At 47.7% G+C, this 13618-nt stretch overlaps 2 protein-coding genes across 3 annotated transcripts in view; one reads left to right on the top strand and one right to left on the bottom strand.

The window, feature by feature from the left end:
• Positions 1-1302, top strand: part of SYN1 (synapsin I) — a 56184-nt gene extending 54882 nt beyond the window's left edge. The window contains exon 13 of one of the 2 annotated variants that reach the window (XM_039866418.1): positions 239-1302. In XM_039866418.1, the coding sequence (XP_039722352.1) occupies positions 239-266 (28 nt within the window). In that variant the 3' untranslated portion in view covers positions 267-1302. Of the gene's footprint in view, positions 1-200 lie in introns of both variants that reach the window. The other variant, XM_039866419.1, reaches the window with a different exon arrangement.
• ARAF (A-Raf proto-oncogene, serine/threonine kinase) lies at positions 1296-12364 on the bottom strand. Its single transcript, XM_039866427.1, has 17 exons — positions 12263-12364; positions 10785-10939; positions 10525-10628; positions 9632-9734; positions 9388-9542; positions 9175-9273; positions 7979-8218; positions 7659-7782; positions 7529-7556; positions 7308-7453; positions 7013-7215; positions 4269-4445; positions 4131-4177; positions 3488-3606; positions 3116-3247; positions 2038-2172; positions 1296-1829 (listed from the first exon to the last, which is right to left on the bottom strand). The coding sequence occupies exons 2-17, from the start codon at positions 10878-10880 to the stop codon at positions 1695-1697; spliced, it is 2043 nt and encodes a 680-aa protein (XP_039722361.1). The 5' UTR covers positions 10881-10939; positions 12263-12364; the 3' UTR covers positions 1296-1694.
• Positions 12365-13618: the final 1254 nt, after the last annotated feature.

Raw genomic sequence — 13618 nt, 5'->3', positions numbered from 1 at the left:
CCTCTCCCAGGACTCCCTGACTCTGCCTGAGAATCCATCAGGGTCCAGGCCCATACTGATGGGTGGGAGGGTCACAGGCACCGCCCCAGGACCAGAGGGGCAGGGCTGGGGCCAGGCCTGGGGTAACATTGTGTTTCTCTCCCCCTCCTCCCTTCCTCTTCCCCCTCTTCCTCCCATGCCTCCACCTTGTCTCTCTCTAGCAAATCTCAGTCTCTGACCAATGCCTTCAACCTTCCAGAGCCAGCCCCGCCCAGGCCCAGCCTTAGCCAGGACGAGGTGAAAGCTGAGACCATCCGCAGCCTGAGGAAGTCTTTCGCCAGCCTCTTCTCCGACTGACACCCTATCCTGAGAATCCCCAAGTCCCTGGGCAACCCCTCTCTGGGCCCTGAATCCACTTCTCACTTTCGGAATCTCCAACTCCCTTGAGAAGCCCTCTCCTGGTTCACCAAGATCCCTCTTCTCACTCCTCAGAATGCCCAAGTCCCTCAGGAAACCTCACTCCTGGTCCTAAACCCAATTCTCATGTTTGGAATTGCCAAGTCCTCTGGAAGCCCACTCCTGGTCACCTGAAGACCTACTTTCTCAGTTTTAACACCTCCAAATTCCTGAAGACCTCTACTCCTGGTCCCCCAGAGTGCGTTTTCCTTCCTGGGAGCTCCCAAACACCAGGCAACTTGTTCTGGCCCTAACAACACTGAGTCCCCTCCTGGAGTCCTGAAATTCCTGGAAAACACTACTCCTGGTCCCAGATCTCTCAAGTACACTTTGTTCCCCATCAAAATTTCCCAAATCCTTCAGAAACCCCTACCTTTGAGTCCCCTTCCATGGATCTCCCATTTCTGAAGATCCATCTCTTCAAATTCTACCACCTGCCCCACAAGGATTTCCTATCATCTCCCTCCAACCCCATTCAACACATGGGAGCTCCTCCCACTGCTAGGACCCCTCAGTTCCCCAGGGACCCCTCCCCCACTTTCCTGCCTCTGACAGCTGTCTTTAAATATGCAAACTCCACCCACCCTCCCAGAATCCTCTGCACATGGAAGGCCAGTGGTCCCCTACTTCCCCACCTTTGCCGTGATGTCTGTGTCTGTGACTGACGTGACCTCCTCTTGTGCCGTGCTTGGCATATGTGGTCCTCGTTCATTGTGCCGCCTGTGGTGATGCGTACAGTGGCGCTGTTTGTGTGATCTGCACCTCCCCCTAAACTCTACTCCTTGCCTGGACTCACTCCCACCCCTCAGCGGCTCTGAACCCCATGAGAAGAGTCGGGAAGCAAAATAAACAAGCAAAGGCCCAGCAGAATTCTGTGCTTCTTGGTGAAGAAAGAGGGGAGTCCTTGAATGGTGGGGGAGACGGAGGGGTCCCCAAAATCCACATGGGGTGCTGGGGACCCCAAAATCCAGTGGAAGGCACATGAGGCACAAATTCCAAAGAGGTTCTAAATGGAATCCCTGCCACAAATCCCAGCCATTGGAGCTCCCAAATTTAAAAGTATCCTCAAAGCCAAGAGGAAACCAAACTATGGAGGCAGGGGTCTCAGCCTTTTGGGGGTCCCCCAATTCCAGAGGAACTGGAAAAGCACATGGGGATCCTGAGGCAGTATCAGGGCAGATAGAACATTGATTGGTTGGTGGGCAGGGCTCCTTGGCGTGGCAGGCTGAGATAGGCTCCCTGGTGGCTGGGGGCAAGACCTAAGGCACAAGGCGGGCTGCGCTGAGTAGGCAGGCGGGCAACTCATCAGCCTGGGTACGGTGCAAAGAAGGTTCTGAGGCACTCCGCTCAATCTTGGGGAGTGACCGCTGCAGCAGCTCAATCGTGGCCAGGATCTGGGGGCAGGTGTGCATGAGGGGGTATGTGTCCAGAGCCACACAGGCACCCCAACACCACCAGACCCCAGCCTCCCTCCCAGGGAAGCATACATACATACATTGCACACCTCTGAGCCTTGAACAAACATGGTTCACATTCACCCCTCTGAGTCTTCCTCCTCATCGGTCTCCTCCCCAAGGTTTCCAGCCCTCCTACCCGGCCCACCTGGGGGAAGAGAGGCCGCTCCTCCCGCTGGAACTTCAGGCAGTCGGACAGCAGGCGTCGCATGGCTTTGGGGCAGTTACTAGAGATTTTGCTGAGGTCAGGAGACAGATAGCCACGGCCCACCATAAAGATAATCTAGGGGAGGACAGGAATGTCTGATGTGGGCTGGGAGGTCCAGGAAATTTTGGGTCTTAAGGGACTTGGGATGTTCCTTTTGGGGAACTGGGGTATTCTGGGTATTGGGGCTCTGAGGATTGTACTGTCTTGTGAATCCAAGGATTCTGGGTCTCTGAGGCCTTGGAAGGATTGTCTGCTTGCAGAATATAGGGATTTCAGCTTGAAGGAAGTAAGGATTATAGGTGTTTGGGGCCCAGAGGATTATGGATCCACAGATTTCTAGGGGGCTTATGGGCCTGGAAAGTACTAAGTCTAGGGGAAATGTGAACTTCTGAGTCTGGAAGGAACTAAAGGATTCTAGCCCTTAGGAGTTTGTGTTTCTGTGGGGATCTGGGGCCTGAGGACTATGGGTCCATGTAGCATGTAGGACTACTGGTATCTGGTGCCTAGATCATGGGTGTCTGAGGACCTGGGAAATTCTAGGCTTTGAACCCAGAAAACCATGAGAGTCTTGGGCCTAGAGTATTGTGGGTACCAGGGTCCTGAAGCCTGAATAATTGTGGTTATCTTTGAGTATTCCAGAAACACAAAGGGGATCTGTTTCTGGGAGAAATGGGATTCTGGGCTTTGGGGACTTGTAGGATTTTGAGTACTCAGGCCAGGGGACTGGCAGTTGTCTAGGGGTCCAGAGGGCTTCTAGGTATGTGGGGGCCTAGGTGGATTCTGAGTATAGGGGATTCAGAAGATTCTGGACTTTGAGGACCCAGAGGATTGTGGACGTGGGGGAAGGAGAAGATTCTGGGTATGGAAGACCCAGAAGATTCTGGGAGTTCTCAGCCCAGAACATTTTGGGTTTCTAGAGGAAGTGTGGCATTCTCGGTCTATACAAAGGAAATGGGGGTTTAGAGGCTGAGGGGGTATCCCTTAGCCTGGGAGATTGTGGGTAAGGTATGGGGCTCACCTGGTCACGGCTGCCAATGTGGCTGTAAGGCAGGGAGCCGGTCATGAGCTCATAGAGCACAACCCCATAGGCGTAGACATCCGACTGGAAGCTGTAGGGGTTCGGGTCCTGCATACGAATCACCTCAGCCGCCTTCAATAGGCCAAACCAGGCAGGGGAACCATGGAGGTCAGCAAGTGGCTGGCCCATAATCCTAGGTCCCACTAGCCACACTGGATACAACTCAGAGCCACTCACGTGAGGTGAAACGTGAGCAATCTAGACACCCACACTTGGTAGAGGCATCCCCATCGCCACTCATCCCCCTATATCCCAGCCTGCAGCCCAGGTCCCTATATGCTCTGGTCCAGCCCCTAGCCTGACCCAACTCACCATCCATAGCACAGAGCCCGAGGGCTGTTCCAAAGGCTGAGCTCCACTCCACCGCGTCTTCACTGTGGCCAGGCCAAAGTCACCGATCTTCACCGTAAGTCCCTCATGTAAAAAGATGTCCACCGAGGTCAAGGGCCACTACAGGGACTCCCAATAGCCACACCTCTCACCCTGACTGGGATGCTCTCATTAATGCCTCAACATCAGTCATGCCTCTAAACCTGACCAGAAGTCCCCCAATGTCACAAAAACCCACCACAACCTTGACTTGGGTGGGGAGCTCCGATTAACGTCCCCTACACTTGGCCCCGCTGTGGCTCCTGACCAGGAAGTCTCACTAAGGGCAGCACCCATACCTGCCATGCCTGTGACTCTGATCAGAAACTCCCTGTAATGCCCTCCACGACTGCCACACCTCATACTCTGATCACAGTCCCCAAGAACAGTACCTGAACAAGCCACAACTCTGACTCCTGACCAAGAGACTCCCATTTAAGGCTCCTCACCGGCCACAGCTCTGCTACCTGGCAAGGGCCATGAAACACGTGTACCTCTCTATTCATTCCCAGAAGTTCCTGCTCCACAAGAGCCATTCCTTTAAGTCCTCACCCCACCCCAGCCTTAGACAGGGACAGGTAGATACTGTTAGACTTGAGATCTCGGTGGATGATGTTCTTGGCATGGAGGTAGCTGTGGGGATGGAAGCAGGTGGCAAATTGGCTGGGGCTACCTCATCTCCCTCCCCCAACCTCCTCCCTAGTCTTTGGGCTGGGAGGCTCACTCCATGCCCTGGGCAGTCTGCCGGGCCACATCAATGAGCTGGACCATGTCAAAACGTGTGTCAGCCACATGGAGGTGGTGGTAGAGGCTGGAGCCCTCACACCACTGTGTGATGATGGCGAACCCCGGCCGGGTCATGAAGCCCATGAACAGCAAGATGTTGACATGACGTGTCTTCCTGCAGGCAGGGAGGGTGGTATCAGGGCAGGGTGGGGGAAACAGCAACTGTCACTCACTTTTCGAGAATGAGAGATGATGTTGTTCACTGCTGACTTCTGTTGTCATTTTCATCCTGTCTTTTAGGAAGCTCAGGGCCAGACTATGGCCAGATGCAATGAATTTATGAGATATATTTGCTGGGCTAATTCAGTGCTGGGCTTAAGTCCTGAGCTTCCTTATCCGAGTCTCCCAACAAAACCAGGAGGGACAGGTTACTGCCTCTACCCCTCTGTGGACCAGTAGCATCTTAATCATCAACAGCTGCCACATCTCTGACCCTGACCGTGATCTGGGCCTGTGACCATTTTCCAGACAAAAAAGTGGAATGCCAACCTTCTTTGAAAGTGAAATGCCAACCTTCTTCACTGATATATCGTAATATTGATAAATTCCAGATAAAAATATCAGTAATGTGTGATTATATCCTGTTAATTACCACGAGAGGCTTAGAGGTAAAGAGCTTGGGGTTTGGATTCAAGTTAGCTTCTATGTTCCAATGCAGGCTTCCCCATGCACTCACTGTGCAACACTTAACCTCTCTGTACCTCATTTTCCTCCACTGTAAAACTGTGAAAATTATATAAGCTACCTTATGGAGATGTTGGGAGGAGTGAGTAAATAATCTGTAAGTAACTTAGAACAGCACCAAACACAAGTAAGCCCTTTGAAAATTTCACTGTCCTTGTTGTTATCACTCCTGGGTACCCGGCTCTACCTCACAGAAACTGTCACATATGAATAGATCTGCCCTAATTTAGAAGAAAGCCTTCATTCCTTATAGAAGTATTAACTCCAGTTATGGTAACACAAATGCAAATACAGTTGACCCTTAACAATATGGGTTTCAACTACACAGGTCCACTTATACATAGATATCTTTCAATAAATACCTGTACCATTTTGATCTGAGGTTGAGGTCCACAGATGCAGAGGTCCGATTATATGCACTGATCTATGCCATTTTATATAGGGAACTTGAGCACCTGTGGATTTTGATATCTGTCGGGGGTCCTGGAACCAATCCCCCATGGATATTGAGAGATGACTAACTTTTGGGGGAGTCAAAAGTTACACATGGATTTTTGACAGTGTAGGGAGGTCGGCACCCCTAAACCCTGCATTGTTCATCGTCAACTGTAACATTGACGATGCTCTGTAATTTTGGCACATCAAAGCAGATAACACAGCACATGAATGTTCTTCATAGCAGTCAGATTATGGTTAAAATATTAATAGAATGCAAATTAACAGCATGTTCAAATCATTGCTACTTCACAGAAATAGAATAAAAGTTTTCTTACTATGACATCCATTATGAGGATAAATATTAAAATAGAACAAGGAATTATAATAACATTAATTCTGTAACATAACTATGCCCATTTGTCAGAGGGGAAAGGCCATGTTAGCAACTCTAGGAGTGGTAGTAACTATAGCAGCAAAAAAGGAACATCTTTGTGAATGAATTAATATAGTATCAATGATATATTAAGTAGACTAAATATAATCATTAATTAAACAATGATTAAATTAGGTTCTGATTATAGTTAATACAGATGACCCTTGAACAAGTGTCGACCCCCCACACAGTTGAAAATCCACATATAACTTTTGACTTCCCCAGAACTTAACTACTAACAGCCTATTGTTGACCAGAAGCCTTACTGATAACATAAACAGTTGATTAACACATATTTTGTATGTTATATGTATTATATACTGTATTCTTACAATAAAGTAAGCTAGAGCAAAGAAAATGTTATTAAGAATATCATAAGGAAGAGAAAATACATTTACAGTATTTACTGAAAAAATCCAACTGGATTTTGGGTGGTAATCACAAAATAGAATATATAGATGTCAAATTATAATGTACATCTGAAAACTATATAATTAACTAATGTTATCCCAATAAACTTAATAAAAAATAAAAACATTAAAAAAAAGAAAAAATCCATGTACACCTGAAGCTAATAATAAAAAGAAAGAAAAGAATCCATGTTTAAGTGGATGTGCAAAGTTCAAACCCATGTTGTTCAAGGGTCAACTGTAATACTGTTCTTTAAATTATGGCATTATTATAATTAATTAATGACAAAAATGTAACACAGTAAACATAATACTAGTGATGCAGTACAAGCAGAGGGGAAGGAAGGATGCAATCCTTTATGGCGATGCAGTTAACTAGCATTCTGCTACTAATGTAAGTGCACGCAATGATGTTAATAATGTCCTACGGCCATACCCATTTCACAGCAGGCAAAGATGACCCACGTTTTGGAGGCAGAGCCGTTAATTAATATCAATATTAACCCAAACACAATAACATCATCAGAGGTTCTCTAAACATACCTATTTCCCAGAGGGGGAAGGGACACCCTTGACAGAAAAACAACTTATGCCTATGGTGATGACACAACACAAACACAGGTGATATGCAGAACTGCCCCAAGCACAGCCTCTCCCCAGAGGCACCAAGGCCATGCTCACCACCCTAATTCCCCATCCACACCCATGCAAGCTCACCTGAGCACCTGCATCTCGTTCTTGAAGGCCTGGGCCTGCTCAGCTGTGGGTTGGGCCACCTTGAGCACCTTCACAGCCACATCTCCATGCCACCGCCCGCGAAACACAGTGCCAAATGAGCCCGTCCCGATCCTCTTCAGCAGCTGCACCTCACTGGGTGGCACCTCCCAGTAATAGCCCGAATCCCGGTACCCTAGATTCTTCTGTGGGCCACATGGGTGGCATCTCAGGGGGCTGCCCACATCCCTTATCACTCAGCCTGTGGTGCCCCCCACAGGTTTCCCCTGGAGCTTACCACTTTCTTCTTGTCATCGGCCAAAGGCTTCCGCTCCCGCTGTTCTGATGGGGACTTGGAATGTGGGGACTTCCTCCCCGAGGACACGGTGGCTGGGCTGGGGCTCCCCCGGGGGGCTCCATCTCCACCACCTCTATTACCAGCAGCTGTGATTGTGGAGAAGTGAGTGGAGACAAGTGGAGTGGAGGGGTGTGCTGAGGGTGCAGGCAGTGGGGGCTCACCATCAGTGCTGAAACTCTGGGTAGTGAGCTAAAAGAAGAGGGAAAGGAGTCAGAGAGAGGGCATGGAGGCCAAGAGGAATGGCTCTCACCTCTGCCCAGTGATCCCCCATGAATGTCCCCTTGACACCACCCGATGAGGCTGGGAAACCGGGGGCCGCTGCAGCGCGACCATATATGGACATTGGGGGTGGATGTGAGCGATGCTGAGGGGGGCTGCCATTGGGGCAGGGAAGGGAAGGCTCAGGGTCGCCGTGCTGGGTGCAGGAGCCAGCCAGGGGAAAGGCTGTGAAACTCACTCTGTTGGAAATGAATGAGAACCAGTCACTGGCCACCCCTGCCCCATTGTAAACTTGTGCTTAGCTCACACAGAGTAAACGTGTACTGTTATTACTATTACTCATTTGTTCAAGTAACATTTATTGAGTGCCTGCCAGGTGCCAGATACCATGCTAGGTAGTGGAAATAAAACTGTGGGCAAAACAAATAAAAGTTTTTGCCCTCATGGGGCTGATGTTCCAGCAGGGAGAGAGAGAAATAAAAAAAAAACAAAAACAAAAACAAAGAATATTTAATCTATCTGATGGTGATAGGTTCAATAAAGAAAAAAAATAAAGCAAAATAAGGAGACAGAAAGTGTCACTGGTGATGTCAGGAAAGGCTTCTCTAAGGAGCTGACATCTGAGCAAAGACCTAAAGGAGAGACAGGGAGCCACATAGATAGTGGGGGAAAGAGTAATATATAATACTTTATAAATATATGTGCTATTCAAATATATTTTGTATTATATAATATATAACATATAACACTGATCTATATTAAAATGGCAATGTTTCAAAATATACATATTATAATGTTATATATGTTATACGTACATATTATACATATGTTATATAGATCATTACAAAAATATTTCTTAATGTTCCCTTCCACTATCCTGAAATGAAGTTCACAGGTAATTAATCTACTTACATCCATAATTAAAAATAACAGAATGCTCCAATTTTACTATTTTATATATTACATAAAAATATGTTCTATATTATATAAAAACATTATAAATATAACACGATATATTAATATATACAAATACAGAGGTAATAAAAATATATAATATAGATATATAAAACATGTATTTTATAAACTTATATATTAGAGCAAAAATATATTTTAACATAGAAATACTACAGTATTATAATACTTGATATAAAAAATAAAAGGGAATTTATGATTAAATACATATATTTAAAAATGGGAAGGCTTGAGCATCATTATACTGGAAGAATTAATAGTTATATGCTTTTACATATATGTACATATATACATATATATGTTTATAGTTAATAATAAGAACTTATACTCCGTACCAGATCTTGTTATAAGCAACAGATATGTCTTAACTCATTTAATCCTCACCAGAACCCTATGTGGTAAAAAGTATCATTGTTCCATTTACAGATGAGAAAACTGAGGCCCAGAGAGATTAGGTGACTTTCCCAAGGTCCCATAGCTCCATGTCCTTACTCATACTTGTAGGTGTTCAACAAATGTTGTCAAGTAAACAAATGAATAAAGAATGGCTTGTGGTTTAAAGGGGCCTCCAGATCTTCCTCACCTGACAGCAGCCCTTTAGCTAAGGCATCTGTACCTGGGACCCTGAGGGGTTAGCGGCTCATTCAGGGGGCGGTTTGAGGGAGCCTCGTGCTGTCTGGAGCCTCCGGACAAATCCTGGACACTGTGGTAGAACCTTGAGGGTATTAAGGTATAGAGCAAAGGGACAAGGGTGAGCTGTCTGTAAGAGCCTTGTGGCTGGGCTTGTGTCCTCCCCATTCCCCACCCACCCACCCCAGGCCAGGCTCACTGTCGGCGGTTGGTACTCATATCAACACAGACTGTGGGGACCTTGGAGGAACAATGCTGGTGGAACTTGTAGCCACAGGTTTGGCAGCGGAAGCCATGGAACAGAAACTTAAGGCAGAAGTCACAGAATGCCAGGCTGAAGAACGTCTTCCGTACCTGCTGCCACAAAGCAGGAAGGTTGAGGCCTGGTCAAGGACCCTCCCCTAATGCCCAGGGTCTGCCCCCACTACACACCCTGCACTCACAAAATTGTGCATGGTCAGTGGGACATCTTCAAGGACCTCCACAATGAGCTCCTCGCCATCCAGGGGAGCAATGGCTGTGTCCCAGGCAGTGACCGTCTTTCGTCTGCAGGAGGCACAGAAAGGAGTGAGTGGAAAGGCAGACAGGGGCCCTGGGGAGGCAAGGAACTCCTAAAAGTCCCTCCAAGTCTGCCATCCATGGAGTAATATCTGGCATGTTTCATTCCCATCACAGTAACCCTAGGAACTAGTTACTATCCTTGCCCCCATTTTACACATAGGAAAGTTGAGGTTCAGGGGCAGAAAGTGATTTGCCTAAAGCCACAAGGGATTGTGAGTGGCAGGACAGTGTGAAGAGTCCATGCTCTTAATCACAAAGTGAAGAGCAAATGAGATGATGAAAAAACAACTAAATCTCAGAGTGAAGAGCAAATGAGATGATGAAAAAACTAAACAAGCCCCTGAAAAAACGGCTGATGAGGCACTGAAACAAATAAAAATCAATATGTGAATTGAATTAAAAAATTAAGGAACCCCAGAACAGAGGGATAAATGAAATGTCAGCAAGACCCAACTCAGCAGACAGAGAATGGGAAAGTGGAGGTAGGAGAGAGCTGACAAGTTGATGAAATAGTGAAAGAACGAAACAGATGAACTCTGGGAGGTGATGGAGCAGAGTGAAGACCTGAGGGCCAAGCAGAGTAAGTTGTTGACCTTATAGGCCAACAAACTTATGAAGTAATGAAACAAAAGCTGGATGGACTCACGGATTCACTAAACTAAGGGAAGACTAATGGTAACTCTGCGACAGAGTAAAGAAGGAGTCAGATGACTCTGAGGAGAAGATGGGAGGCTGGGCACCTGTTGGTTGGGGGTGAAGGGTATGCCACACTTACCCTTTGATGAGCCGGTAGACCACACAGCAATCCTGATTGAGACCCCGTACCTTGAGGGCCTTGTCTAAAGAGTCATAGACACTCATGCCATCCCGGACAGTCACCTGTGCAGGTGTGGGGGATCAGTACCCAACAGAGGCCCCAGCCAACTCTCCCATCCCTCAGCAAAAGCCTCCTCCCAGCCTTAGTTATCCTTCTGATCCAAGATTTACAACTGGGTCCATCTGCACCCCTGCCAGTTTTGCTCCCATGAGACTCACCACCGTGCGTTGCTTGTTGGGCAGGTACACTTTTACAGTGCCCACTGCCCGGGACGGCTCAGCCCCATTGGCAGGGGGTGCCCGTGGTGGCTCCATGGAGCCTAGGACTTTGTCAAGACGGGCTGAGGTGGGGCTGGGCAGGTGCCATGGGGCTCCTAGAAGACAGAGGAGGAATTCAGAGATCTGATAATGATAGTCTGGAAGCACAGTAGCAGGGGACAAAAAATAAATTTCAATCTCCAGGCTCCACGTCACCCCCAGTAGCCTAATTTCCACACAGCAGACCAAGGGAGCCTGTTAACACCTTGAAGTGGATCTAGTTCCTCCTTCACTCAGCCCAGCCAAGATCTCAGATTAACTGCATGGGGCCAAGTGGGGGTAGGACAACACAATGAGAGACAGCACACACTGTTCTTGAGGGCACAGGAGAACACAAGTCTTTACTGGGGGCTAATGGGGAAGTCAGCACACAGTGCACTGGGGTGTGTCAGGAACATTATGGACAGGAACAGTGCCTTGGCTTTATAATGGAGAAGGGGGGTATCAGATACTGTGCTGAGGGAGGAGTCACAGAGAGGGAGAAGGGGAGTGAATAAAAGAACATCAGATATTGCCCACAGTTTGGGGGAAATAGGAACTGCACCAGGGTGTTCTTAAGGGCACTGTGGGCATCCCTAAGCCCTGGGCTGTAATGATGACAGGCTCACAGACTGTTAGTTGGCTAATGGGAGCCACCAGACCGTGATCGGGATTTCACAGAGGCTCAACAGACACTATGCTGAAGGAAGATGTAACAGAGGTCACTACATACTGTAATGGAGAGAACAGATAATGGTGGTCACCAGACATCGTTATGGGGAAAAGGAGGGTAATGGTGCATCACCAGTCACTGTTGAGGTGAGATGAATGAGGGTAAAGCAGGGAGGCTCCAAAATTCTCCCTGACAAGTAATGAAGGAGACACAGACATATTTCTGATGATAATGGAAGGAGGCTGGGGAGGGTTAAGGAAGAGTAACGGGGGAATTCTCAAATATTCTCCTAGTGGGTCAGACACTAATACAGAATAGGAAAACGAGTAGTAAGCTGTGTCTCCACGCACTCCCCATTGTTGGTAAGGAAGAGTCATCAGATACCTTAAGGGGGTTTAGAGGGGATCTGGGCACAACACACCACAGCCCAAGCTCCATTCGGCCCTGCCCCGCCCCACCTTCCGAAGGCCTTCCAGCTCTGCGCAGGCGTCCTACACACGAGGCGGGCGAAACCATCCCCCACAGCCGTGCACCCCTATTTCTGTCTATCCACCACTACCCCCCGCTGTGGACGATGGTTTTGCCCCGGGTCAAACCACTCCTCCAGTTCCGGACAGGGGGCGTCGGGGTCCATGCGCGGCCACCCTGGAGCTAAGCTTTCAGCCCCAGCTCCCTGCCCGTGCTGGACGGTCCCTCCAGAAACCTACCCTGCTGGGCCCACCCTCACCTGTCAGGCAGCAACAGCCGCCGCCGCCTCCATCTTGGGCCTGTCTTCTTGTTTGCTCGTAGAGTCTGCCTCCACCACTCCTCGGGCTTTCTCTATTGGCTCCGCTGGGCTCAGCCCTCCATCCTTATTGGCTTAGGGTCACGCCTGTCAAGGCAGGACCGGCGGAATGTGGGCCGTGTTCCGGATTAGGAGGGGCTACCTGAAACGTCAGGGTCTGGGGCAAATTCGCAGGTTGAGAGTCGCGCGCAGGCGGAGACTTGCGTGGCATGGGCTTTAACCCCAATCTTACCGTGGCTGCATAAAGCAAGGCAATTTTTTCGGGCTGACATTAGGGGTTCTTGAATCTGGGCGGGGAATCCTTAAGTGCCCTTTCTGCTCCAGTGACCTGGAGTTCCTAAGTAGCCGTTTGGGATTTTCCTGGGTCTCCGTTTTACTGTCTTTGGAATGGGTTGGAATCAGACCAAATATCTGCAACATTTTCCAATTCTAATTTGGAGCCTCAGCATCCCTCTGTAATGAAGTAGGAAGGATCAGAGGAAGGTCACTAGGTGAGCGGGCCTAGGTGAGGGGGCCTCAATATGCTTCCACTTGTATTTATTACATGCTTTCTCTGCCTATAAGGAGAGAGTCGAAAGTTCTGCTTACTCGTCTGTCATATAACCTCCATTTCCCATTGTCCCTTTTCTATTCGGATCTTCACCATTCAGTGGCTAAAATTAAAAAGATTGACAATGAATACCACATATTGATGAGAATGTGAAACAACTGGAACTTCCATGCATTATTATTGGGAGTGTAGAATGGTACAACCACTTTGGAAACAGTTTGGTAGCTTCCTATAAAGTTAAACGTAGACATACTATGCAAGCCAGCAGTCTCACTCTTCAGTACTTACACCAGAGAAATTAAGACATGTCCAGTGGTGTGTTAAATGTTTAACAACCAGCTGTCCAGAGGAAAAAGCTCTAATTTGTATCGTTTGCCACCATGGCTTATTTCAAGCTGCTAATATGACATCACTGAACCAGAGTTGAGAAGACAGTCACAAAATCAGCTCTGGTGAGCTGGTCACAGCATGCAGTAACAATATATACATGCAAAAAATTGTACTCAAATGTTTATATTAGCTTTATAACAACAACAACAACAACCAGAAATAGACCAGGTGTCCAATAACAAAAGAATTGAGAAAGAAACATAACAATGGGATCCTGGAATACTACTGTTAACCTAAAATTATAAGGCCAAAGTGAGAGGCAAAAAGCATTTATTTGAGATATAAAGAATAGCTATTAAGAAAGTACTGATTCAGGCAGAAGCCCAAATAGTGTTCCGATTAGGAGGCAATTCAAGGGG

Source organism: Pteropus medius, unplaced genomic scaffold (assembly GCF_902729225.1).
Source record: "Pteropus medius unplaced genomic scaffold, Ma_sr-lr_union100, whole genome shotgun sequence".
Lineage (NCBI taxonomy): Eukaryota > Metazoa > Chordata > Mammalia > Chiroptera > Pteropodidae > Pteropus > Pteropus medius.
This window is presented reverse-complemented; position numbering and strand designations above follow the sequence as displayed.